Source organism: Sciurus vulgaris, assembly GCF_902686455.1.
Source record: "Sciurus vulgaris genome assembly, chromosome: 10".
NCBI classification, from domain to species: domain Eukaryota; kingdom Metazoa; phylum Chordata; class Mammalia; order Rodentia; family Sciuridae; genus Sciurus; species Sciurus vulgaris.
The window spans coordinates 28,992,508-29,019,722 of NC_136470.1; the positions used below are offsets into that span (position 1 = coordinate 28,992,508).

The 27,215-nt window shown below is 35.3% G+C and overlaps 1 protein-coding gene and 1 long non-coding RNA gene across 2 annotated transcripts in view; one reads left to right on the forward strand and one right to left on the reverse strand.

Annotated features, from left to right (window-relative positions):
• SAMSN1 (SAM domain, SH3 domain and nuclear localization signals 1) overlaps positions 1 to 27,215 on the forward strand; it is a 341,315-nt gene that overhangs the window by 179,370 nt on the left and 134,730 nt on the right. The window contains exon 2 of the mRNA XM_079154963.1: positions 5,888 to 6,019. Within this exon, the coding sequence (XP_079011089.1) occupies positions 5,888 to 6,019 (132 nt within the window). The remainder of the gene's footprint in view (positions 1 to 5,887; positions 6,020 to 27,215) is intronic.
• LOC306670293 lies at positions 16,748 to 27,089 on the reverse strand. Its single transcript, XR_013766375.1, has 3 exons — positions 26,990 to 27,089; positions 19,841 to 19,988; positions 16,748 to 17,247 (listed from the first exon to the last, which is right to left on the reverse strand). It is a non-coding gene; the product is annotated as an uncharacterized lncRNA (long non-coding RNA).

Genomic DNA, 27,215 nt, shown 5'->3' on the forward strand with positions numbered 1-27,215 from the left:
TTTATGTTGTTGCATCTAATAAAAGGAATGAAATTAAGCTTTTATCCTAAGCTTCCTTATGTCATTAATACATTTAATGTTTCATAAGAGAGTTCACTTAAGAAAGAACAAAAATAATGCTTTCATTTAGTGCCTGTTAACTCTGTTCAGAGACAAGCAACTTAAAACAAATACATTCATCTACAATAATTACTAGTTTTTAATATTTTGATGATGAATTTTAAAGTAAGGTCTTCTGTGAGCAGTGCTTTTGAGGAACTATTTTCTTATATTTGTTATGAGTATGAGAAAAACTTTTGTAAAATATGCTGCATTCAGGTTACTTGCTTTGCTTTGAGACATCCCAGGAATCAAAAATTTTTCTTTATTGTTTGAGTAATGAATTCCATTCAAAATTGGCTTGGTTAAACTTCCATGGAGGCAGTTTTCTGAGTTACACTGCATTGTAAATGCAAGGTACAATAGATAAAGCCAGTCCTGGAGATGTGCTCACTCAAGGGTATAAGCATCTCTCAAATTCTTTTTTACATTATTACTTTTTTTTTTCTCTTTAGCCTGAAGTGGATCAGTGAAAGTTATCAGGTAGTCATAGATCTGGAAATACTTTATAATTCTAACCTGCAGTTGTGACCATCTGCCAATGCTTAAAAACGGATTTGAAAAATAATTTTATTCATTTCTATCTGTGTTTACAGCAAGGCATTATGCCTATTCATTGGTATTTCAAGATGTTGATGAGAGATCCCTCTCATTTGGGAAAATAAAATGGTCTACTTTTGATGTTTGTTTTCTTTCCAAATTGCAAATAAGATTAACATAAGTGCTAGAGATGGTGCTGACATACGTTGCAATACCTAAACAGGAGGCATTTTAAGCCAAGATAAGGGATTTAATCTCAGAGCATCTTGAAAAATAAAATGCAATTGTGAGTTGTGGGAGGCTGAATCATCGAGTTTGTGTTGCCTGTGTAGTCCAATTTGCTAAATAACTGCCAGCTCTCAACTTTGCTTTGTGCCATATAAATCTGACTGGAGAAATCCCATTTCAGGTGATTTAAGTGGTATTTTGTATTCTTTTCTAGTTGATCTAAAATAGCTATATAGGGTTTATCTGAATACACTTCCCATGGAAATAGGCAGTGTAGCACCAAAGAGGATTGCATTCTGAAATCATTTTGAATGGTAATATAATCAGTATGCTAATGTCTCTATAACATAGCATGGTTTAGCATGGTATAGCATACGCTTGTAATCCTACTGCTAAAGACATATGACTATATAATGAGTATGATTGTTTTTCTTGGTAATATAGGGAAGGAAGCACATACTATAAAGGATTTCTTCAAATTCCTGGCTCATGGATTCAATATGACTATAACTTTTTTTTTCTATCTTTTAAAAATTGTGGAATGAGACAGACATCATTACCCTATGTACATGTATGATTACACAATTGGTGTGCATCTACATCATGTACAACCATAGAAATGAAAAGTGGGACCCCATTTGTGTACAATGAAATGCAGTCTGTAAAAATAAAAAACAGATAAAAATTTGTCCTTCCAAATTTACTTGCTCAGAAACATTTTATTAGACTGAACCACCATAAACTTTCCAAGTATTACAAAGTTTATGTTCATTTGTTCAAACATTCCCAAGTTTATGTTATAAAAATTAATTGCTTTAATCAGAAAATATGCATGAGGTATTTGAAAAATACTGCAACTATTTTAGTTGTTTGAAAATTTCTTCTCGTGGAGTAAATTTAAAAAATTAGTTGGCATATGAATTCTCAACAAAAGTGTTATGACAGTGTACTGTGCTGTTATGATCAGTCAAAAAGGAGCGGGGGTGGGGGGCAGGTGATAGCTTTCACCAGGATTTTACTCATAATCCAAAACGTATTTTATCTGTGTCCGTAGGAATGTAAACATGGGACACTGCATTTAAGAAAAGAGAATGAAAACCACTGATTTAGTGGAAAGATACAGAATTTAAAAATGAAGGTATATATAAATATATTGACCTTTAAATCTCTGGGAAGCAGGTGATTTTAAATATTAAGTATCACATAAAGATTACCATGGAGAAAATAGTGAAAGAGTTAACATTCTCTTATTTAAGTATAGGGGGGAAATTGTAAATCTTTTAGTAAATGGGGTTTTTAAGAGAAATATAAAGGCAGAAACTTAATGAACTACCCATTCAGAACAAGGAGTACTATAAATAATCCATTAAAGGTGATTGCTATTATTTTGGATCTATAAACTTGAAATGGGGTCTATTTTTCAAAAAGGAGGCAGGACTACTCTTTTATATATGCCATTCTGACTCCACAATTTTTCCTGGCATTTTATGTTGTGATGAAGGTTTTTAAAAGCTTGCTCGTTTGAAGCAAAGTGATTTTCTTGTTGGGCTCATCATACAGTTATTGAGTTTAGCATGACTTTGTAACCCATGAGGTTGCAAATCAATTATCCCTGCACCATTTCTTCGGTGATTTGAAGTGCTGCCTCTATCTTTATTTGGATTGTCTAGTCTATCTCACTGGTTTCACTCTTTCCCTCACCTTTTGCTAGTTCTTTGACCCATCTATAGAAGATGATTCTAATGTCAGGTAGATATCTTACTCAGAAGAATACACCCTCCTTGTCCTTCCAAAGTTTGACTTTTAAAAGTCTTTTTTCTTCTTTATATATTTAGGATCATGTTGTCAAATTATATGAAAATCTTGAACAGGATTTTGATTGAAATGCATTTGAATTTTACATCATGAATAAGGAAGATGGACTCAATTATGGTTTTGCTTCTCTTACCTACAAAAGTATAAAATCTTCTTTTTATCAATTTATTGAATTTTTTCATGGACTTTCGTGATGTTTTAAAATTTTTCTCTATGGAATTAATTCTTACACATACTTTGTTAAATTTGTTGCTGGAAATCTAAGCATTTTGACTGCCATTGTGAGCATTGTTTTCTTAGTTTTTTTTTTTTTTTTGGTTGTTAATTTATAGATACACTGTGATTTTTAGATATTGGCATTTCAAATAAATAATTTTGCTAAATTAAACTTTCCTGATAGTCTATGGTTTACTCAGATTTTTAAATGCAATCTATTGCTTTCCCTCTTCCCAACTTCTTACTCTCTTCTTTAACATTGAGAAAATGCTGTGATGGCAGGCATCCTATCATTTCTAACTAGTATTTGTTACGAGTTACTTCTCACTGAGTTTACCCAAGGATTTTGATAAATAACCCTAATCAAGATAAGGAAGTCCCATCTTTTCCACAACTTATTAAGATTTTGTCAGAGAGGTTAAATTTCCTAACTACCTTAGAAGATTTATTAGAATAAACTTTCTTGTGAATATTTAATAGACATGTGGAGACATCCTTGCATTCCTGTATTAAACACTGGTAGGTCATGATGTATTTTTATATACACCGTGAGATTTAATTTGCTTGACATTTTATTCGGATTTTAAAAAGTAGGTTAAAAAATATTGAGCTGGTGTTTTCTTGCATTGAGCTGAAAGTTCCACCTTTTTCTTTTGCTAGATTTCCTGTTTGTCCTATGTTGTAGCCTCTCAATATATTTGTCTGCATGATAGAGAAGTTCATCCCATTTTTGATTATTTAATCTAAATGTCTGCAGTTATGATATTCATTTTTAAGGTTTTTTTTTAATTGTTTGGTTTTGCTCCTATTTAATGGCTCTTGTCCCATTTCTGTTTTGTTTCATCATAAATTATTTATTTTTAATCAGATATTATATTTTAATTAGCACTTTGAAGATCATAAATATTCTTTCTTAAATTATTTCTCCATCTGTTTCACAATTCTAATTTCAGCTGTAATGAACTATTTTATTTTCAAATTTCCTGGTTGACTCTCCTTCTCAGCATTCAATTTCTTCCCATGCTTTGACTTTTTGAATGACATCTCTCTCTTCTCTCTTTCCTCGATCTCTTTCTCTCTCTCCTTCTTTGCCTTTCTTCATCTACTTGTAGGAATAACTCTCAAGTGTCTCTGTGGCCTGGTTAGAACCAGGCGTACATTGCTGGTGCTGGGAGCTTACCTCCAAGCTGATACATGGTGTATTACTGATCCACACCTTGAACCATTGGCAACTTGTTTCATATCCCATTTTGCTGACTGTGTTTTGAATGTTGCTTTTCGGTCCCTTAGCTGCCTATAAGCAAGAACCCCAGAAGCTGTTGGCAGAAGCTTCTTTACTGCCCCCACTTGGATTTCAGCATAGAATGCAGTATGTGGAGGACATCTTATTACCCTACGAGGCTATAGTCTGACCAATATTGCCTGTTTCTGGAGGAAGGCTTTAGGCCCTTTTGCTTTGTTCACTCTGTGTTTCTGTTAGTTTGGGGTTCACTTCCTGTTAATGTATGTTAGAGTCTGCATACCTTACTTAATGTCTTTATTTTCACAATAATTTGCCATGTTTTTGGAAAACAAGAAACCACAAAGCCTAATAACTGAAAGTTCTAAATGTAGGCAATGTACTGAAACTATACTTTGCTAATACACTAATAAAATACGTTTTTAAAGATGAAAACATCTTCAATATAGTATGTTTAAAAAATAAGTTCAGATATATAATCCATCAGACCTTTATAGCATCACTAGTTAACATACCTAGAATGAAGTCTATAGCTCTCTCCTTTAAGACTACTTGCAGATGATGTCAGAAACTAAACTAATTCTGTCTAAAAATGAAGGACAAAAATAAGTCAATTACGTTTGCTTCTGAAATACAAGGAAGTCAAAGTATAGTTCATAATGGCTTGAAATACAAACACATAATTTAAAATTTGATATTTCACAAAATATTAAAACAATATTATTTATCATATGAATTTTCTAAACATGAATATTAATGCCTTTACTATATGTGTGAAATACTTTTGCTACTTGAAGGCATACAGAGTACTCATCTTGTTCTTATGGCTCCTTAGGTGAGTGAAACTGCTACTTTAAAAGCTGAGAAAGCTCAAGTATAGCAGATCATCTTTCTTTTACAAGTAAGGGATACTAAATATAGACACATGTGATTAAATCCTGTGGCCAATATGGTTTATTGGTTGGATCAAAGAGGCCTCTTTTTAGTACTTTGAACTGAAAGTCCTCTTGAGGAATTGCTTCATTTTTTCAATCATGCACCCAACACTTGAATTATTTTATTCTTTTAAATTTATGTATCTATTTTTAATTTGTTCTTCTTAGATATACATGACAGTAGAGTGTATTTTGACATATTATACATACGTGGATTATAACTTTCTAATTAGGATTCCATTCTTGTGGTTGAACATGATGTGGAGCTTCACTGGTCGTGTATTCATATATGAACATGGGAAACTTATGTTCTATTCATTCTACTGTCCTTTTCCCATCTTCCCTCCCTTGCCTTCATTCCCCTTTGTCTAATCCAATGAACATCTATTCTTCCCTCCCCCACTTTATCGTGTGTTAGCATTCATGTATTAGAGAGGACATTTGGCCTTTGGTTTTGGGGGATTGGCTTATTTCACTTAGCATGATAATCTCCAGTAAGATCCATTTACTGGCAAATGCCATAATTTCATTCTACTTTAAAACTGAGTAATATTCCATTGTGTGTGTATACCATATTTTCTTTATCCATTCATCTTTTGAAGGGCCCGTAAATTCATTCCATGACTTATAAGTGGTGACAGTGCCTTTCTGTGTTGTGTTCACTGTTGAAAAGGATCATAGTGTTAACACTTGATCCCTGTGCCTAGCATAATTTAGATAGAGTACTATGTAAAGGTAGGTTGATAACTTAGGTGCTATTTCAAGGAAAATGATTTTTTTCTTAGTCTTTAATTCATACATCTCTGCATTGCAGGAGGGTTCTACAGATAGCTTATATGAACCAACCCCAGAGCAGCAAGCTAACCAAGAAGGCACCCGGGGTAGAACTAGCTGTCCTGTCTCACCTACTGGGAACAGGGCACAAACACACCACGATCTCTTCATGGTGAGTAAAGCCTTGAGTGCAATGGACTTCTTTTCTCTTGCATATTTCGACTTGTCGCTCAATATACATGTCAGTGCAGCAAAAATTCAATGTTCTCAGAAAGTTTTTCATTTACTTTTAGTTTCTGAGTTTCTCCTCATTGTGGCATCTTTCATGATTTTGGCTTAATATGAACTACTTCTTATGAGTATGCATAAAGTATGTATTAGGTGATCACAAAAATTAACACATTTAATCCTCAAAGCAATGTTATTAAAATTGCAGGAGAGAAATGCAAGATAATTTGCCAAAAGTAATAAACCATTAAGTGTTATACTTGGCATATAAACAGGTGCCTGAATGGGGGCTTCTGGTAACCAGTTCTGTGTGCGTATGTGTGTGTGTATTTGAGGAGGAGAGACATGGATTTGTAGAATGTGTCAACTCCACAGTGTAAATGTGCCCATCATGGATAATTGCAAGCTTCCAAAGATCAGCTACAGGATTGCAATATCTAATATTTAATTATTAATTTTTTCAAACACTGACTTCAGTATATCAGATCAGTTTTCCAATCCTGCAAACTAACCACTGTACTAAACTATTTCTTGAATTTGCGAACACATACTATCAACTTAAAAAGTATGTTACTAAAATGGAAATTCAAAAATTTTTGCAAATTATCATTAAAATGACTAGAGATACAAAGTCCTTAAGCTCTGCAATAACGAGGACCATTTCGAATAGTCCTTTTCGAACTCTTAGTTGTTCTATATTCAAAATAATTCTATACTAACAAACTTGTTTTGGTTCATGGGACTAAGGACAATAAAAATATTTTAAAAATATCTGTGGCAAGTGAGAACTTTTAGATGTCATCTTCTGCCCTTATAATCTAACCTTTTCCCCAATAAATCACAAATAATTAACTAACTATCATTTAAGGAGGAGTGCCTTTGGTTTTGTAAGGCACTAAACTCAGTGATGTGTATATATGAAATATTTATGTTTAGTCCCACAACAATTTTAGAGAGGTTTAGAAATGTTGAGAAAAGTAACTTGCCTAGTTATAAAGAGGATGTGTAAGGATTCGAGTTCAGATATATATATATATATATATATTTTTTTTTTACTCTAGAGAAAGGGTTACAATAAATCCCTTTGGAGTTTTACACCTGCCTTCACACCTACCAATTTTGTTCTTTGGTTACATTGAAAACTGCTTATTTTTATGGCTCACAGAAGATTTCTGCTTCTTAGAAGCATAGACCAACTAGAAAGCAAAGCTATTAGTGAACAAGTTCAGTAATTAGTTTCAGTAAAGCAGAAATAAAAAAAAAAAAAATCAATGCAGTGAAAAACTCTTTCCTCACTTCTATACCCTTTGCAATATCCATACAATGTTGGTATTGACAGATGTGAATATAAGGAGGCAAAAGTATATTTTACATATTAATGTGTAAGAGAGAAATCATTTACATAGAGGCCCTCATTTGACCTCGCAGAATGTTTATAAGCATTTTTTGCCCTGTGATTAAGAGAAAAAATTGAATAGACTGAAGAGCCTAAAGATACTTCCTTAAATGTGTGAATTTAATAAGTATGCATGAGAAATAAACAAGTTCATGGCCAACTAGTCAACTAGAATTATTTTTCAAAAATCATTTATCTTACAGTAGTAAGTGATAATAAAAAAGTGATTTAAATTGCTATAGCTCTCTCTCCCTTTCTGTCTCAGTATTTAATTAAAATTTTATGTATATATACAAAAGTGTATGTGTATATGTATGTGTGTGCACACATGTGAGTATTCCTGTATATGTGAGTGTTTATGTATGTACACAAACCAGAAGGTCAGTCTGACCATTGATTCCACCATTTCATTGTTGAATTATACTGATTATTAAATTATATTTGATAATTTTTGTATTACCAATGAAAATAGTTCCACTGCTTGGATAAAATAAAGTCAGTCTTGTAATAATGAAATGAAAAGATTTTAAGAATCTGCATTCTTAGTCTCCATGGTTTGGAGTTTTACTGATTTTCCCTCTGAGCCTCTGAAGCATGAATTTCTTTTTTATTCCTAGTATTTGTGTTTATTTCTGCCCTTCTCTTTCTTTCTTTCTTTCCCTTATTTCAAGAGAAATGTATTTTGGACAAATCTTTACAGTATCAGAAAAACTCATTATTTTTGGCTGTGTTCTCTAGAAATACTGTGAGAACTCCCCTAATGTGCATTGAGCTCTACCTGGAGTTCCTAGCCCTCGATCCAAATGTATCTGTAGCCTTCCCAGAGAGAACAGGTGCTTTCAAAATCTGTAGAATTAACCTGACAGCACTTCTAGTTTTTATAGTGGAAATTACAACTCACACTGAAAGTAATGTCATTGGCCAGATGAGTTGAAAAGAAAAATCAAAATAAGAGAAGAATGCTGAACTTTTTGGCTTCTTATAAGAGGTAGTTTATTCATACATATTTATTAAGAATTTTACTATTTGGAAAACAATTTTAAGCATGAAGAGGGTTCCATGCTATCCCACTCCTTGGTTTAAACCCAAAGGACTTACAATCAGCATATGACAGTGATACAGCCACATCAATGTTTATAGCAGCTCAATTCACCATAGCTAAAATAGGGAACCAACCTAGATCCTTCAACAGATGAATGGATAAAGAAAATGAGTACACACACACACATTCACACACATACACACATATACACACATATATACACAATGGAATCTTACTCAGCTTTAAAGAAGAATGAAATTATGGCATTTCATAGTAAATGGATAGAGTTGGAATATCATGCTTAAGCAAAATAAACCAAACCCCAAAACCAAAGGCTGACTGTTTTCTCTGACATGTGGATAATAATTCACAATGGCCCGTGGGGGTTGGGTTGGGGTGGGGGCCGGGGTTGGGGGTGGGTAAGGAAGAACAGAGTTACTTTAGATTAGGTAGAGGGGAGTAAAGGGAGGGGAAGCAATATGGGGGTAGGAAAGATAGTAGAGTGAAACGGACATTATTACCCCACATACATCACTGATGTGATCCTACAATATATATAATCAGAAAATGAGAGATCTATCGAAATATATAAATGCATTCTACTGTCATGTAAAACAAATTAAAATAAATAAAAAGATTTTAAAAAGGAAGTTTACTTACAGGCTTAAATGATTCTGGAATATCATGAATATTCAGCTTGTAACTAAATGTAGTTCCAGGAGGGAATGGTAATTTAGAACTGGTCCAGAAGAGATCAATTAAAACATGGTATTTTATTAAATTTTAAAAAACAATAATAACTCATCTACTTATAGTCTATTAGCAAAGTCAAGGGGTTTCGAAGGGCTGCTGTTAAAAATGGGGTAAAAACTTCCATAGAGTGAATCAATAAATAAATATATATTACATATAATGTATATAAATGTAAATGCAACAAATATATTTATACTGAATGCTGAAAGAAAACGTAGTAGTATTCTAACCTAAAGACTGACCGCTCTCTTATTATATTATTTTAAGAGTTGAATGTACATGCTTGATCCTGTACATGCTTTAGTATCTCCTAATTATGTCCAGAGGTAATAAATATCTTGAATTAGAAAAAGAGTGAGAACGTAAAATTTTGTATCTCTGCCAATTTGGGGTTAACTAGATCAAACCTTAAATATCTGGTTTGCCATCTATATTGATTGATGGAAGCAAATAATCATCAATTTTCAACTTCATTTTATATCTCATAAATTACATTGATGATAAATTTGAGCTTTTTATTAAAAAATGAGTTTATATGTGAGGCAGGAGCGATGTTCTTTTATTTATATTTTGCACATAGTGGTCATTTAATAAATAGTTGTATACGAAATGATTAATGAAGATTCATTTATTTTTCACACTAGCCACATTTTATTTTATTTTATTTTAATTTTTTAATTTTTAAATTTTTTTATAGACTGCATTTTGATTCATTGTACACAGATGGGGTACAACTTTTCGTTTCTGTGGTTGTACAAGATGTAGATTCACACCATTTGTGTAATCATACATGTACATAGGGTAATGATGTCTGTCTCAGTCCACTATCTTTCCTTTCCCCCCTCTCATTTCCCTACACACAATCCAAAGTTCCTCCATCCTTCTCTTACCCCCCACCCTCCCATCCTCTTTATGTATCATCATTCACTTATCAGAGAAAACATTCGGTCTTCGATTTTTGGGGATTGGCTGATGAAAGTATTAATAATGGTGAGTCAATGATGCAGGGTCTTAAAGTGTGAGTTTTGGGGGAGGACAGAAATGAATTATCTACTTATGAGATACGTGACCTTGGAAATGTACTTGAATTCTCCCAACCTCAGTCTCCTTCTGCTGCAGAATGAGGAGAATGAGCCTCTGTATCAGTCTGGTGAAGCACAATTGCAGAGAAGGGAATCTGCTCTTGCTAATGGAAGCAGGAAGGATTTAGCACATAAGTTAGAGGACCACAAGAAGAACCGATATTCCACACTCCAGAGCAAGGATTGCAAATTACAGCCTGAGCAGCCTGAATTTGTACTGTCTGTGAGCTAAGAATGGCCTTTACATTTTTAAAAGTTTGTTTAAAAACAAAAATAAATGAGCCGACAGAATGCAATAGAATCTATCTGTAGCTGACAACCCTAAAATATTTGTCCGACTCTTCACAGAAAAAGGTTGCTATCTCTGCCCTAGAGCTTCAATATACAGCCACAGTGGCAATTGCGTACTTGAAAAATGGCTAGATGGCACTAAGTGTAAAAAAGAAGGCCATGTTGTAAAGACTTCATATAAAAAGAGTGTGAAATATCATAATAGTTTTATATTGATTGTTGAATTATACTATTTGAGATAGGTCAAATAAAATGCCAGTCCAGTCATTTCTTTTACATAGTTGCTGGGTGTGACCTCTACTTCCCCATGCCACCTTCTCGGTTTCTTGTAAATGCATATGTTCTGCCAAACTTAAGTCACATCTGTTATACAGGCTTCACGGGAACTTGTGGAATGTGTTTTTCAGCCTGTGGCTCCTGCATCTGGGAGACAGGCCAGAGGAAAACATGCCAGAGTCACACCTCGGCCGTAGGCACAAAGAGTGACTGACTTTCTGCAGGTGGCTCTTCTCTTTTACAGAAAGTAAATGTCATTTCCACTTCAGGGTCCCAGTTTTAGGTTCACATTGAAAATGACTTGGAGATAACTATTCTCCAACATTTGGGGTTTGAAAAACTTTAGTAAATATAAACGTCATTTTTTTTCCCTCCCAGTTATGATGGCAAAGGAAAGACTATTTAATACTATTATATTTTAGAAAAAATTTCAAAAGATTTGTATACAGAGGGGGCTGAGGAGATAGCTCAGTCGGTAGAGTGCTTGCCTTATAAGCACAAGGCCCTGGGTTCGATCCCCAGCACCACAAAAAAAAAAAAAAAAAAAAAAGATTTGTACACAGAAAGAATTTATTATAACTTCTGGTAGTTGTTTTCAACAGCAGATGGACTTAAGGATCACCTAAAGATACAAATAACTAGCTCAACCCCACTCTGAACCTACTCCTGTTCATTAAAAATACAGTGACCATGTATTTAACTTTAGACATTCTAGTAGTCACAATCCAAAATATTTTTAAAAGAAACAGATAAAGTAAATTTAAAAATGAATTATATGTAAATGAACTGATCCAAAATATTATAATTTCAATACACAATTAATTATGTTCTTGTGTATCTCAATTCATATGCTAGGACTTCAGTGATTAAAGTGAGTTCAGCCTCAGAGAAGCAATAAAAAAGGTCTATTTTTATCCACCTTTGGTTTACAAATCAAAATTAAATTAAAATTTATTTCCTAAATCTTACTGGTCACATATACAAAGCTCAATACCCTCATGAGCACTTGATGGTGGTGGTATCATTGAAGCATCAGATAATTAGATAGTATTAATTCTCCACCTCACTCAGGGCAGTTTGAATATTAAAGAATAAAAATACTTGATGACAAGATTTAGTTACATATATTTAGAATGAACATAGATATTAAAATATGACTAACTTGATAAGAAATATTTAGTTATATATTTAGAAAGAAACAAAATTATATAGAGCACACATTTACCAGAGAGGAAGCTGAGGCTGGTGACTCTTTTGAAGTGACAGGTGGAGTCAAGTCTGGAGTTGTGGCTTCCCCCACTGCTCATATTATTTGACCTCTGCCACAAGTGTGTTTGTGTATGGTGTGGGCACACACATGTACACAAGAGTGAGAGAGACTAGAAGAGATGTTGATGGGAGAATTTTGGGGGAGATGAAAGTGAGGAGGAGGGCAAGATAGTATGAGAGAAAAAATAAAAAACCTCTGCAGTATAATATATATGCTAAATATAATCTGTTATCTAGAGGACATAGCAGACAGATCTTGAGATGGGCAATGAAGTTAATAGACTTGCATTTTATTCTTGATCCCAGGCTGGGAACTGTGTATCCTTGGGAATGTTATTGAACTTCTCTGACCTTAAGTTTTCTGAGCGATCAAATATGGATAAAAATATTTGTCTCTTTGTTTGTAGGGAGGATCAAATGTTATAACACGTTAAGCACCTGGCATAGTGTGTGTTAATGATCATTTCCCTTCCTTCTGCAAACCATCACATTGGGGCAGAGTGATCTTTTAATTTAATATCCTTGATTAAATGACTTTAAGTCAAACTCTCACTTGAGCTTCATGTCATTTTAAAATAATTTCTCAAAATAATTTGTAATCAGCACTCCTTACCTAAAAGCATTGATTTTCACTGGTCTGGACAAGAAGAAGCAACAGGATTTATTGTTGATGTGCATTAGGAAACCTGAGATTTTAATCTCTGCAAATTGCCTCAAGGTCCGTGTAGTGCGGTGTTTGACAATTCAACTTCAGATTCCCCACCACACATAGATAGTTATAAACAAGGAAATCTATCATAGCGCACATTTGCTCACCTATTATTTCATATTTTGATGCTTTCTTTTACTTTTAAACTTAAATATTTTAAAGAATGAAAGTTTAATTTTTTATATATCCACTCATCAACATTCTGCACTCATGAAAAGCATGGGAGAAATCAATTAAATTGTTCCTAGCTACTAGTTGTTAATGAGAGGGTAATATAGCAGAATAGAGCACAGTTTTAAGGACAAACAATGTGAAGCGTGTCTAACAATTGGTTAGAACTCAGTACTAATGAGGCCAAGGTCAGGGGCTTAATCCTCTTATGGCCAGTTAGTTTTGCTCTATCCTATAGCCAGTAGCAGCATTGGTGACCCCGGCCAGACATCTTGGATATGCACTCTACTGATCATCAAAGGGTCTGGGTTGGAGGACAGGGCCACCACACAAAACCATTACCCACGACAGGAAAAGCAACTCCAGGGATGACCCGCCTGCTTCCTTTGCCCATGAAGGCTTTCCATCACTATAATCAGTCTCAAGGCCACCAGGTGCAATTCTCAGCTTCAGCTTAGGATAATTCATGGGACAATAGTAAAAGCATTAAGAAAGAAAACTCAGTTCTCACCCTGGCTTGGTTCCTAAATAGCATTGAAGAAGTCATTATCCAATCTGGAACTCAGTTTCCACCTCCATAAAATAAAAAGATTAGATTAGGTGCTCTCTAAGGCCTTTTACTGCTCTAAAATGGTTCCATGAATACATTTAAAGTTTCTTTTTTCTTGGAAGAGGGAAGAACTGTTTAACATTAAACATTATTGTTTTCCTTTCTGAATTGCAGCCGGAATTCTAAGTTGGGCTCAAATGAACTCCTCTGTATTAGAGAGAGGGAGGGAGAGCGAGAGGGAGAGAGAGAGATTTAAGGAATTGGCTCATGTGATTGTGTAGGCTAACACTCCAAACTTTATCAAACAGTACAGCGGGCTACAAACCGAGGGAAGAGTTTATGCTGAAACTGGAATTTGAGGGCAGTCTGGAGGCAGATTCCCTGTTCTTTGGGTAGGGGTAGGGTGGAGGTGTTCTTATCATAAAGACTTAAACTGATTAATTGAGGCCCACTCACATTATGGAGAGTGATTTACTTAAAGTCTACTGATCGAAATGTCAAGCTCATCTAGAAAATGCTTTCACGACAACATTATAGAATGCTGCTTTACTACATATTTTCACACTGTGACTTATACACGTTGACACACAAAAATAACCATCATATCTGCTTTCTGCACCTGTGTTCTTGTGTGATCTTCACTTTTCTATGTGACTTAATTCTAATTGAATATGGCAAAGGTGACAAGAGCGACTTCCATAAGTAGGTTACAAAAGCCTTGCTGTGAGATCATCATTATCGCCTTCTTGACTTGCATGTTACTCTGAAGCAAGGTCCCATATAGAGGAGTCCCATGTGGCAAGGAACAACCAGTAAGAAAATGAGGCCTTCAATTCCACAGCCTTCCGAAGATTGAATGTTCTTGACAATCACTGACTGAACCTGGAAAAAAGACCCTTTCCCCAGCTGAACCTATGAAGGTGACCTCAGTCCTTGGGCCAACAACTTCTTGCAAACTTTTGAGAGACTACAAAACAGAGAAATGGGTTAGATGATTTAGTCACAGAAACTGTGAGATAAGAAGTGGGTTTTACTTTCAATCACTAAATTTTGGAGTAATGTGTTGTGTAGGAAAAAATAACTGGTTCAGAAATTTAAACTAATGTAAATGTTGATCAGGATTATTTGTAGATAATCAAATCCTAGTTAATTTAAGCAAAATGAAATATACACAAGTTTTTTTAGGTTACTCAGAGCTCAAAATCTTTGTAACTCTCAGCTTGTAGAAATTACTACCAGCACACTACAAAACCAGTCAGCCAAGAGAGCTGTTGCTTCTGCCACAACCAGGAAGCAACAAAATCAAGAAGTCACTACTGTAGTGGTGAGTTCCAAATCACATTCTGCTGAGATTTGTGACATTAAAAAAAGACTGCCATTATATTAGTTTAAGGCATTCATTCTAATCTGTTTTAATAAACTAATACAATGGCAGGATACAGAATAATCTCAGGGTTCTCTTTCCAGGGACTTTATAAAGTCAAGTCACTGGTAATATGAAAATTGACTTTGGATTGTAATGAACAATAATTTTAGTTTTGCTAAGTTTCTTATTATGCTTACCAAAAATAAAAAAATAAAAATCCAAAAGCCCATTAAAAAAAAAAAAAAAAGGACTGATTGAAGCAGGCACAGTGTGCATGCTTGTAATCCCAGCAACTGGGGAGGTTGAGGCTGAAGGATCTCAAGTTCAAGGTCAGCCTCAACAACTTAGAAAGACCCTGTCTCAAAACAAAAATTTAAAAGGGCTAGGGAAGTAGGTCATGGTAAAGCACTCTTGGATTCAATCCACAGTGCCTAAATAAATAAATAAATAAAAATAAAAGTAAAAGAGGCTGCTCACACCTTGATCTTTCCTTGTGTAGTTTCACGTTCGTGTCTACAACCTGGGGCCTTTTTAGTACACCTGTTTCTAATAGTCAGGATGATTAGATGTGTTTCCTCCTTTCCTTTCCTTTTCCTTCCCCTCTTTCTCTTTTTCCTCCTTCTACATACTGATTTTAGGGTCAATGAATGACCGATGTTCACCCAAACACATACACACACACACACACACACACACACACACACACACACCCTACCCAAATATCTAGAGAATAACATAAGAAATCGTGTGATTAAATTCTATAGTATAAACATCAAGTATAACTTCTACAAGAATTATAAAAATAATTGAAAAATAATATCACATAGTAAGCAGAAATACAGAATTTTGCAGGTCAACAAATGTAAAAATCCCAGCTTTGAAATTTACCAGATATGTGATCTTACACAAGTTCCCTAAACTCTTTAAGCTCTTCTTTTTCTCTTACAATATGAGAAAACCATTCATTACCTCTTCTCCAGTAGGTGAGACTAAAAAGTGATGAAGTGTTTCACCTGAGGAGCACAGTAGCTGGCACAGAGTAAGTGATCAATAAGAGGTGTTCACTCTAGACACGTGACTGTGGTTTGTGGTTTAACTGTATGAGCCGCGTGGAGAAGGTGAGATTTAAACTGGGCTTAAGAAGGAAGAACTAGAGTAAAAATTGATGAAAGGCATCAGTCTTACCCAGGGACATCAACACAACAAAAAAAATGGTGAAAGGCAGGTGGTTAAGATATTATCTTTGCACAGTGTCCTAGCACCTTTCACAAAGGCCTTAAAAAGCACTTAGAGTCCAGAGTCTTATAATGGATAAATGGACATGTTGAAATGTGACATGTCATCTTAGAATAGGTGAGTAATGGACAGGTCAAGGTAGGTCACTCCCAGGTTGGTATTCTAACCACTTAACTGCATTTCTTACTTGGCTCCAAACTATTAAAGTTGGGAGTTTTTTGTTCTGTCTCCATATTAGCATCAGCATTGACATAGCCATTAATAACAGAGACACTAAAGGAAGAAAATTAGATTAATAATGGCATCCCATCAACTAGGTCTTCATCAAACTATGAACAAGAGGAGTCAGTGTCAAAACAGTGCACGCAGTCCTTTCCTTGATTTCTGGATTGCATGACTTGCAACAAGCCAACATATAAAGCATAGGTTGTGTCCCTTAAAAAGATGGCTCTTTTCTTCCCTGCTCAATTTTTTCCTATTATATATATGATTTCATACAGCATATTCTATCACCAATTTATATTCGAACATTTTTTGGTGGATTTAATTGGTTTCCTCCTGTAAATAGAGATTTATGTTAAAATAAAATGAAATCAATAGATTAAGGTTAATTATGCCCTGTTCTCCTTTTTATTTCCTGGGCTTATGATACAATTACTAATTGAAACTAATGAAAGCCATAGTTATCTCTTTAATCATGTTTTTAAAGATAAACTGTAAAGGAAAAAAAGTCCATTCCCACTTCAATTTTCTCTTAAAAGCTTTGTCATGTCTACTGGCTTTGGGAAGATCAGGAATCGCAGATCATTTCTACTGAAAGAAATTTTAAGTTTCTCAAATCTTCATTCTATGGATATGAAGAACTTGAAAGGGTCTTTGGATCTTGTCCAGTTTAGTTACAAACCTGGAGCAGCAAGCCAGATTTTGGGGTGCTGGTTTGTTTTATTCTACCATAAGAAGGAATTGATATTTTTATCCATCTCATTTTCAGTCACTCTTCTTCTTTGACTTGATCTTGTTCCATTTGTGACCTTGAGGTTTAAGTAAAATAATGCCATATGAAATTTAATACATATGAGTTGTTCTTTCCCTATCTGAAACCTTGTGCAAATATAATTTCATAAATCCTAACACATTTAGGGCTATTTAAAATTACTCTCTGTTTCAAGAAATCTGGAAGAGTTTTTTTTTTATTTATTTTTTGGGGGGGAGGAAGAATCTTTTATAATGCAAATAATTGTCCCCTAGGTAACCTGTTTTGCATCCTGGATATTTACAGTGCTATGAGAAGAGTTTGTTACTTCAGGATTGATAGACAGCTCACTTAGCACACCAGTAGACAAATGGCAAAGTTCATATGCAATTTACAAGCTCTATGCTTGATGGATTAGATATGGTCCCTGTGCATTCTCCAGGCACTATAAGCCAAAGGATCAGCCCTGAGATGAGGGGCAATGTGTGGATGCTATATATCACCCTCTTAGAGAAATCAGAATTCATTAGCTCTATAGGATTGTTACCTCCAGACAGGAGCTGTGCTGTCTGGCAAGAAAGTCTCCTTTCCCAGCAGGATGAGCTGACTGTTGCTTTTTCTTGGTTTTATTCTCATGGGAGGATGAAATCTGTTTTCCCTGAGAACCATGCCACTATTACAGTAAAAATCTGGGGGCCTCCAAAGTGCACACTGTCATTTCAATTCATTGGTTCCTTAAGTGTCTATTTTTAATTAACTGTGTTGTCATAAATTACTGAGCATTTTTTAATGATGACGATGATGACATTCACAAAAAGATTCATGCATTTAAAACATATAACTGTGTGGTCTACATATTTGTCTTCATATAATACTAAACAATTAGTATTAGTGCTTCAAGAACTGTGTGCTTTCTGAATTGTTTCCTAGTGACATATGGTGTTACGTTTTCTCAGCATTTTTTTGTAGCTGATCTCCCTCTGGCCAATAGTGCTTATTTGTGAAATCTCTGATCTAGATGACAGATGAATTCTGTATCTTTGGAGTCAAGCATAGAAGTAATAGCACATTGTTGTGAAGATACCAGGCATAAAATCTATTTTACCACTTTCTAGTTATGTGATCTTGGGCAAGAATCTTGACAGCTCTCTGCCTCAGTTTACCTCTCAATAAATTGAGGATAATGTAATAGTATTAACTGTGTGAGGATTAAATGAATTATTACATGTAGAGCACTTTGAACTTTGGTGTGTTCCAAAATGATTGTTCTGCAAGTGTGTAAAGTCAAGAAATTACAATAGCATTTAAGCCTTGTCACTCTTAGTTACTCACTTCAACCAACTGGGCTCAGATTAGGCACATTTATCACACTTCTCCTTTGTGACATGTTCCATAACCTGGGAGAGTTCTTCATGGTGTTTCTCCACATTTATAGTCAGGTTCAGAGGCAAGAAAGAGGGGTTCACGACTGATAGACTCCTTTATATTTGTGATCATCTGGTGTTCAACTGCATCACCTTTCCCTCGTTTTCAGAATAGGGCTGATAACTGGATACATGTTCTTTCCTCACCCTGCTGGCTTCTGGTGCACTGCAAAATAAGTCTACTTTATTAACTTTGATGCATCATAATTATCCTTGTTGCTAGGTTGTCTTAGAAGTTTAAAAGGGGGCTGAGGATGTAGCTTAGTTGTAGAGCACTTGACTAGCACATATGAGACCTGGGTCCAATCCACAGTACCACAAAAAATAGAAAGAAAAAAAGAGAATGAGAGAGAGTGCGCATGAGAGAGGGAGAAGAAAGAACTTTTTTTTTTAACTGTTATGTCTTTTTTGAACATCTGTAGGAACTTTTGTTGAAACACAGGAAAGTGAGAATCGTCCAGAAATGTACCCACTCGGTTTGGAAGTGGTAGTCTTAGAATTACTGTACTATAATATTAATAAAACCATTTTAGTTATGCAGGTGACCAATCTTTGTTCTTTCTTTTAAAAAAATTTTTTTGAATGTGAAATCTTTCTTTTTAATTCTTTTATTTGTACGCGGTACTGGGAATTGAACCTAGTGCCTCACACATGTGAGGCAAATGCTCTAACACCAAGCTACAAACTCAGCCCCATTCTTTGTTCTTTCAAGAGATTGTATTGAAAAAGTAGAAATAAAATTATTTTAATGGAAATGCATATGCCTATATACAAACATATACAAGCACACATACATGTATGTATATATATGTATGTATGTTCATATATATTTGTATATATGTTCAACTCTTGCCTGATATCAGGATTTTATGTAACTCTTAATGAAAAATTTATCTATAAGTATTTTTAATGTGTTTGGCATCATCTAAACATTTAATGCAGGTTAGCTTATTTAGCCTTCAAAGTTAAGAAAGTGGAATCTGAGAGAATCCTGAGATCAATAGTCATTGATGGGAGATAACTGAAAGAAAACCACTTGAAATTCTTCATTGCTTCTGAAATAGGGATGGGTGCAGGAAATACTACCTCTAAATATGGCACCTTGATATACAGAGTATTTTTAGCTGAAGGAGATTGAGGAAAAAACATAGAAGCAGGAAGGCTTTTCTGATCTGCTTGTACCTCCTCTTTCCTAAAATGGGTCATAGAAACCAGAATTTTCCTCACCCATTTCTCCCCCGAAGTAGTCACAGACACTAGGATTTCCCTCACTCCTTCTGTGAAGCAGGCCATAAAACGTAGGAAGGTTATTCTCTGAACGTCTCCCTTTCTCCTCTCTCCAAAGTCCTCTGGTCATAGGTATTCTGCCTTATCCCTGGAAAGAAGACATTTCACAAAGATAGGCTAAGAAGTTTCTCAACAAACAGGCCTTTCTAGGTTTCCCCAGGATACCACCATTAGATTGTACCCTAATATCTTCCATACTTTGCATGACTGTCCATAAAAACACAGAAATTTCCCTAGGACTTTGGGGTTTTATTTTTGAGTTATCCATGCCATGTATAATTTTTATTAAATAAGTACTTTCCTCTTTTTGATATATTTTTTTTAATAGATGTCAGCCAGGAACCTAAAGGGTGAGGAAAAAATATTTCCTCGCTTACATCAGTGTCAGTACCTAGTAGATGCTCAATAAATGTTTGTTAAATGAACTGTCATTGTAGGAATGAATGAATTGTACAATTCCAAATAAGTATATTAGAATAAAAAAAAAGCAACTAGCATTTAATCAAGATAATGCACTGCATGCATGTCCCTAGATATGTCAATTTGCCATTTTTAGCCTCAGTTTATTCATTTGTAAATCAAAGGTAAGATTCTATCTGTTTCACAGTCTTAAAAATTCACCATGGGTTTTCCACCATCAGCTACTGTCAATCGTTTTTCTCTGGTATAAAAACACCTTTCATATTTCCATTAGCTAAAAAACAATAGCTCCTAAAATGCACTTCGTTCTTTCTTTTGACTTTGTAACTTGAAAATAAGATTGATAAACCAATGATGCAAGAAACATGTACAGATTAGATTCAAGATCAAAGAACAGGGGCGATCCAAGATGGCAGACTAGAGGGTGACTGCATCTCCAGTCGCTCCAGAACCCAGGATTCAAGAAGGGGAGGCATTGAGAGACTTGGACTAAAATAGAGCATGGGGGCCAGATTCTCCAGCTTCGTGGAGCAGGCCCCCCAGTGAGAGCCTTTCTGCACAGAACCAGCTCCAAGTCCCTGAGCCAGCTCACAGTAAGCTCTGGCCTACCCGCAGGTTGCTTCAGAGACCAGGACAGGGCAGTCAGGGACTTCCCCAAGCAGCCCGGCTCCCTCCGGCGGGAAGCGCCTTTCTAGGCTAGCTTCTGGGAGCAGATCACCCAGTGAGAGCCTTTCTACACAGAGCCAGCCACAAGTCACCAAGCCAGTGGAGACCTCCAACCCGCAAGCAGCCTCTGGGATCAGGGCAGGGCAGCCAGAGACCTCTCCAGGACTCTCTCCCTGGAACCAGTAGCGGGCTAGGGGCAGCGTTCTTCGGAAGCACTGCATTATCAAGTTACCCCAAGATTTCAGGCTACTGAAGACTGGAAGGTGATACACTGGAAATCTACAGGGACACTATAAGCCAAAGGAGGAAATCTGCAATATCACAGAGTCCCACTGACATCTGACCAATATGAGAAAACAAGTGAAGAAAATGTACTATATCAATAAAACCCAATGACAGCACAGCAGAAGAAATGTCAGAAAGGGAGTTCAGAATGTACATAATTAAAACAATCAGGGAAGCAAATGAGGAGATGAAGAACAAATGCAGGCATTGAAGGAGGAGATGAAAGAGCAAATGCAGGCATTTGCAATTGCACCAATCAACAGTTAAAGGAGAAATACGGGAAGCAAGAGATCAATTCAATAAAGAGTTAGAGATACTGAAAAAAAAAAAAAAAAAACCAAACAGAAATTCTTGAAATGAAGGAAACAATAGACCAAGTTAAAAACTCCATAGAAAGCATAACCAATAGGGTAGAACACCTGGAAGACAGAACCTAAGATATTGAAGACAACATATTTAATCTTGAAAACAAAGTTGACCAAACAGAAAAGATGGTAAGAAATCATGAACAGAATCTACAAGAATTATGGGATATCATGAAAAGGCCAGATTTAAGAATTATTGGGATTGAGGAAGGCACAGAGAAACAAACCAAAGGAATGCACAATCTATTCAATGAAATAATATCAGAAAATTTCCCAAATCTGAAGAATCAAATGGAAAACCAAGTACAAGAGGCTTATAGGACTCCAAATACACAAAATTACAACAGACCCATACCAAGGCACATTATTCTGAAAATACCTAACATACAAAATAAAGACAGAATTTTAAAGGCCGCGAGAGAAAAGAATCAAATTACATTCAGGGGGAAACCAATAAGAATATCAGCAAATTTTTCAATCCAGACCCTAAAAGCTAGAAGGGCCTGAAACAACATTTACCAAGCTCTGAAAGAAAATGGATGCCAACCAAGAATCTTATACCCAGCAAAACTTAGTTTCAGATTTGACGATGAAATAAGATCCTTCCATGATAAACAAAAGCTAAAGAAATTTACAAAAAGAAAGCCAGCATTACAGAACATTCTCAGCAAAATATTCCATGAGGAAGAGATGAAAAACAACATGCAAATCAGCAACAAGAGGAACTAGCCTAAAGGAATAGCCAAATAAAGGAGAAACCAAATCATGTCAAAAAGAAAAATGAGTCAAATGACTGGGAATACAAATCATATCACAATAATAACCCTGAATGTTAATGGCCTAAACTCATCAATCAAAAGACGTAGACTGGCAGATTGGATTAAAAAGAAAAATCCAACAATATGCTGCCTGCAAGAGACTCATCTCATAGAAAGAGATACCCATAGATTAAAGGTGAAAGGATGGGAAAAAATATACCATGCACACGGACACAGCAAAAAAGCTGTAGTATCCATCCTCATTTCAGATAATGTGGACTTCAAGCCAAAACTAGTCAGAAGGGATAAAGAAGGACATTACATACTGCTTAAGGGAAGCATAAATCAGCAAGACATAACAATCATAAATATCTATGCCCCGAACATTGGCTCATCCATGTACGTCAAACAAATCCTTCTCAATTCCAGAAATCAAACAGACCACAACACAATAACTAGGTGATTTTAACACACCTCTCTCACTGCTGGCTAGATCATCCAAACAAAAATTGAATAAAGAAAACATAGATTCAATAACACAATCAACAATTTAGACTTAACCGACTTATATAGAATATACCATCCAACAAAGAACAAATACACTTTCTTCTCAGCATCACATGGATCCTTCTCTAAAATAGACCATGTTTTATGCCACAAAGCTATTGTTAGAAAATACAAGAAGATAGAGATACTACCTTGTACTCTATCAGATCATAATGGATTGAAATTAGAAATAAATGACAGAATAAAAAACAGAAACTTCACCAATACTTGGAGATTAACTAATACACTATTATATGATGAATGGATAACAGAAGACATCAGGAGGGAAATTAAAAAATTCTTAGAGGTAAACGAGAACAAAGACACATCATATCAAAACATCTGGGACACTATGAAAGCAGTACTTAGAGGAAGATTTATTTCATGGGCGCATTTAACAAAAGAAGTAGAAATCAACAATAAACGACTTAACACTACAGCTCAAAGCCCTGAAAAAGAAGAACAGACCAACACCAAAAGCAGTAGAAGACAGGAAATAGTTAAAATCAGAGCCGAAATCAACGCAATTGAAACAAAAGAAACAATCGGAAAAATTAACAAAATAAATAGTTGGTTCTTTGAAAAAATAAACAAAATTGATAAACCCTTAGCCACACTAACAAAGAGAAAGAGGGAGAAAACTCAAATTACTAAAATTCAGAATGAACGAGGAAATATCACAACAGACACGAGTGAAATACAAAACATAATTAGAAGCTATTTTGAAAATCTATAATCCAACAAAACAGAAAACCTCAAAGACATCAACAAGTTTCTAGAGACATATGAATTACCTAAACTGAACGAGGAGGACATACACAACTTAAATAAATCAATTTCAAGCAATGAAATAGAAGAGGTCATCAAAAGCCTACCAACAAAGAAAAGTTCGGGACCAGATGGGTTCTCAGCCCAGTTCTACAAAACCTTTAAAGAAGAGCTCATTCCAATACTTCTCAAAGTATTCCATAAAATAGAAGAGGAGGGAACCCTCCCAAACTCATTCTATGAAGCCAATATCACCGTGATACCTAAACAAGACAGAGACACATCCAGGAAAGAAAATTTCAGACCAATATCCTTAAAGAACATTGACGCAAAAATTCTCAACAAAATTTTAGCAAATCGCATACAAAAATATATTAAAAAGATAGTGCACCACGATCAAGTGGGTTTTATCCCAGGGATGCAAGGTTGGTTCAACATCTGGAAATCAAAAAATGTCATTCACCATATCAACAGACTAAAAGTTAAGAATCACATGATTATTTCAATAGATGCAGAAAAAGCATTCGATAAAATACAGCATCCCTTCATGCTCAAAACACTAGAAAAAATTGGGGTAGTGGGAACATTCCTTAACATTGTAGAGGCCATCTACGCTAAGCCCATGGCCAATATCATTCTAAATGGTGAAAAACTGAAAGCATTCCCTCTAAAAACTGGAACAAGGCAGGGATGCCCTCTTTCACCACTTCTATTCAACATTGTTCCTGAGACTCTAGCCAGAGCAATTAGACAAACTAAAGAAATTAAAGGATATGAATTGGAAAAGAAGAACTCAAACTATCCCTGTTTGCTGATGACATGATTATATATTTAGAGGAACCAGGAAATTCCACCAGAAAACTCTTAGAACTCATAAGTGAATTTAGTAAAGTAGCAGGTTACAAGATCAATGCTCATAAATCCAATGCATTTTTATACATAAGTAATGAATCTTCAGAAAGAGAAATTAGGAAAACTACCCCATTCACAATAGCATCGAAAAAAATAAACTACTTAGGAATCAATCTCACAAAAGAGGTGAAAGACCTGTGCAATGAGAACTACAGAACACTAAGGAAAGAAATTAAAGAAAACCTTAGAAGATGGAAAGATCTCCCATGTTCTTGGATAGGCAGAATTAATATTGTCAAAATGGCCATACTACCTAAAGTGCTATACAAATTCAATGCAATTCCAATTAAAATCCCAATGATGTACCTTACAGAAATAGAGCAAGCAATTATGAAATTCATCTGGAAGAATAAGAAACCCAGAATAGCTAAAGCAATCCTTAGCAGGAAGAGTGAAACAGGGGGTATTGCAATACCAGATCTTCAACTCTACTACAAAGCAATAGTAACAAAAACGGCATGGTATTGGTACCAAAATAGAAAGGTAGATCAATGGTACAGAATAGAGGACATGGACACAAACCCAAATAAATACAATTTTCTCTTAGTAGACAAAGGTGCCAAAAATATGCAATGGAGAAAAGATAGCCTCTTCAACAAATGGTGCTGGGAAAACTGGAAATCCATGTGTAACAGAATGAAATTAAACCCCTATCTCTCACCCTGCAAAAAACTCAAGTCAAAATAGATCAAGGACTTGGAATCAGACCAGAGACCCTGCATCTTATAGAAGAAAAAGTAGGTCCAAACCTTCAACTTGTTGGCTTAGGATCAGACTTCCTTAACAGGACTCCCATACCATCAGAAATAAAAGCAAGAATCAACAACTGGGATAGATTCAAACTAAAAAGCTTTCTCTCAGCAAAGAAAACTATCATTAATGTGAAGAGAGAGCCTACAGAGTGGTAGAATATCTTTGCCACTCATACTTCAGATAGAGCGCTAATTTCCAGAATCTATAAAGAACTCAAAAAACTCTACATCAAGAATACAAATAATCCAATCAACAAATGGGCTAAGGAAATGAACAGAGGCTTCACAGAAGAAGATGTACAAGCAATCAACAGATATATGAAAAAATGTTCAACATCTCTAGTAATAAGAGAAATGCAAATCAAAACTACCCTAAGATTTCATCTCACCCCAATTAGAATGGCAATTACCAAGAACACAAGCAACAATAGGTGTTGGAGAGGATGTGGGGAAAAGGTACACTCATACATTGCTGGTGGGCTTGCAAATTAGTGCAGCCGCTCTGGAAAGCAGTATGGAGATTCCTCAGAAAGATTGGAATGGAACCACCATTTGACCCAGCTATCCCACTCCTTGGCCTGTACCCAAAGGACTTAAAATCAGCATACTACAGAGATACAGCCACATCAATGTTCATAGCTGCTTAATTCACCATAGCCAGATTGTGGAACCAACCTAGATGCCCTTCAGTTGATGAATGGATAAAGAAACTGTGGCATATATATATACAATGGAATATTACTCCGCCATGAAGAATGATAAAATTATGGCATTTGCAGGCAAATGGATGAAATTTGAGGATATCATGCTAAGTGATATAAGCCAATCTCAAAAAACTAAAGGACCAATGATCTCGCTGATAAGCGGGTGAGGACATATAATGGAGTGTAGGAGGTTTAGTGTTAGGGTTAGGGTTAGGTTTAGAGTTAGGGATAAGGAGGGTGGTAAGAATGGAGGAAGGAAGGACTGTATAGAGGGAAAAGAGGGGTGAGAGGGGTGGGAGGGGTGGGGGGGGAGGGAAAAAATAACAGAATGAATCAAGCAACATTGCCATATGTAAATTTATGATTTAAAAAACAAAAAAGTTCACAGGGAAAAAAAAATCAAAAAACAATTATCTGTCTCCAGGGTATGAGAACAGAAATATGATATTTGCTATCCAAAATGTATCTCTTCTTTAGGCCAGACCTTCTTTTTCTTAATTTCTCACACTATCTAAACACATGTATGTGTACATATATATATGTATATATATATGAGTATGCATACATGTATATATATGTGTATATATATGAGTATGGGCACATGCATATATACATATATATGAGTATGTGTACATGTATACATACATATATATATGAATTTGACCCAGTTTCATAGTTATGTAGAAATATTTTTCTCCTGAAGGCTGCATGCACTTTATGAATAACACAGATTGAGCATATTCCTTAGTTGTTACTGATTTGTTTCTATGTATCATGTTTTTATTTTCCTAACAATTTCAAGGAGCAAAAATTAAATTAAGCCACACATTCCCCAGTGAATGAAAATAAAGACCAATGATCAGTGCTTGGCTTAGGGGATAATGAAATGAGAACTCATGAAAGAAAGTTTTACCTGGTACTTATGGCAACTGTCAAATTAATGGACTAGATGGAATTATCTCACTGATGCTCTGAAATGGTATCTTTCTTTTGGAGTGAGAGCGTAGCACACACCATGCACGCGTGCGCACACACACACACACACACACACACACACACGCTCCCAGCTGTAGTTCTAAAAATAAAGCTGTATGTAGTCTTTCTTGACTTGCCCCTCTAGAAATAAAGAACCCAGGGTC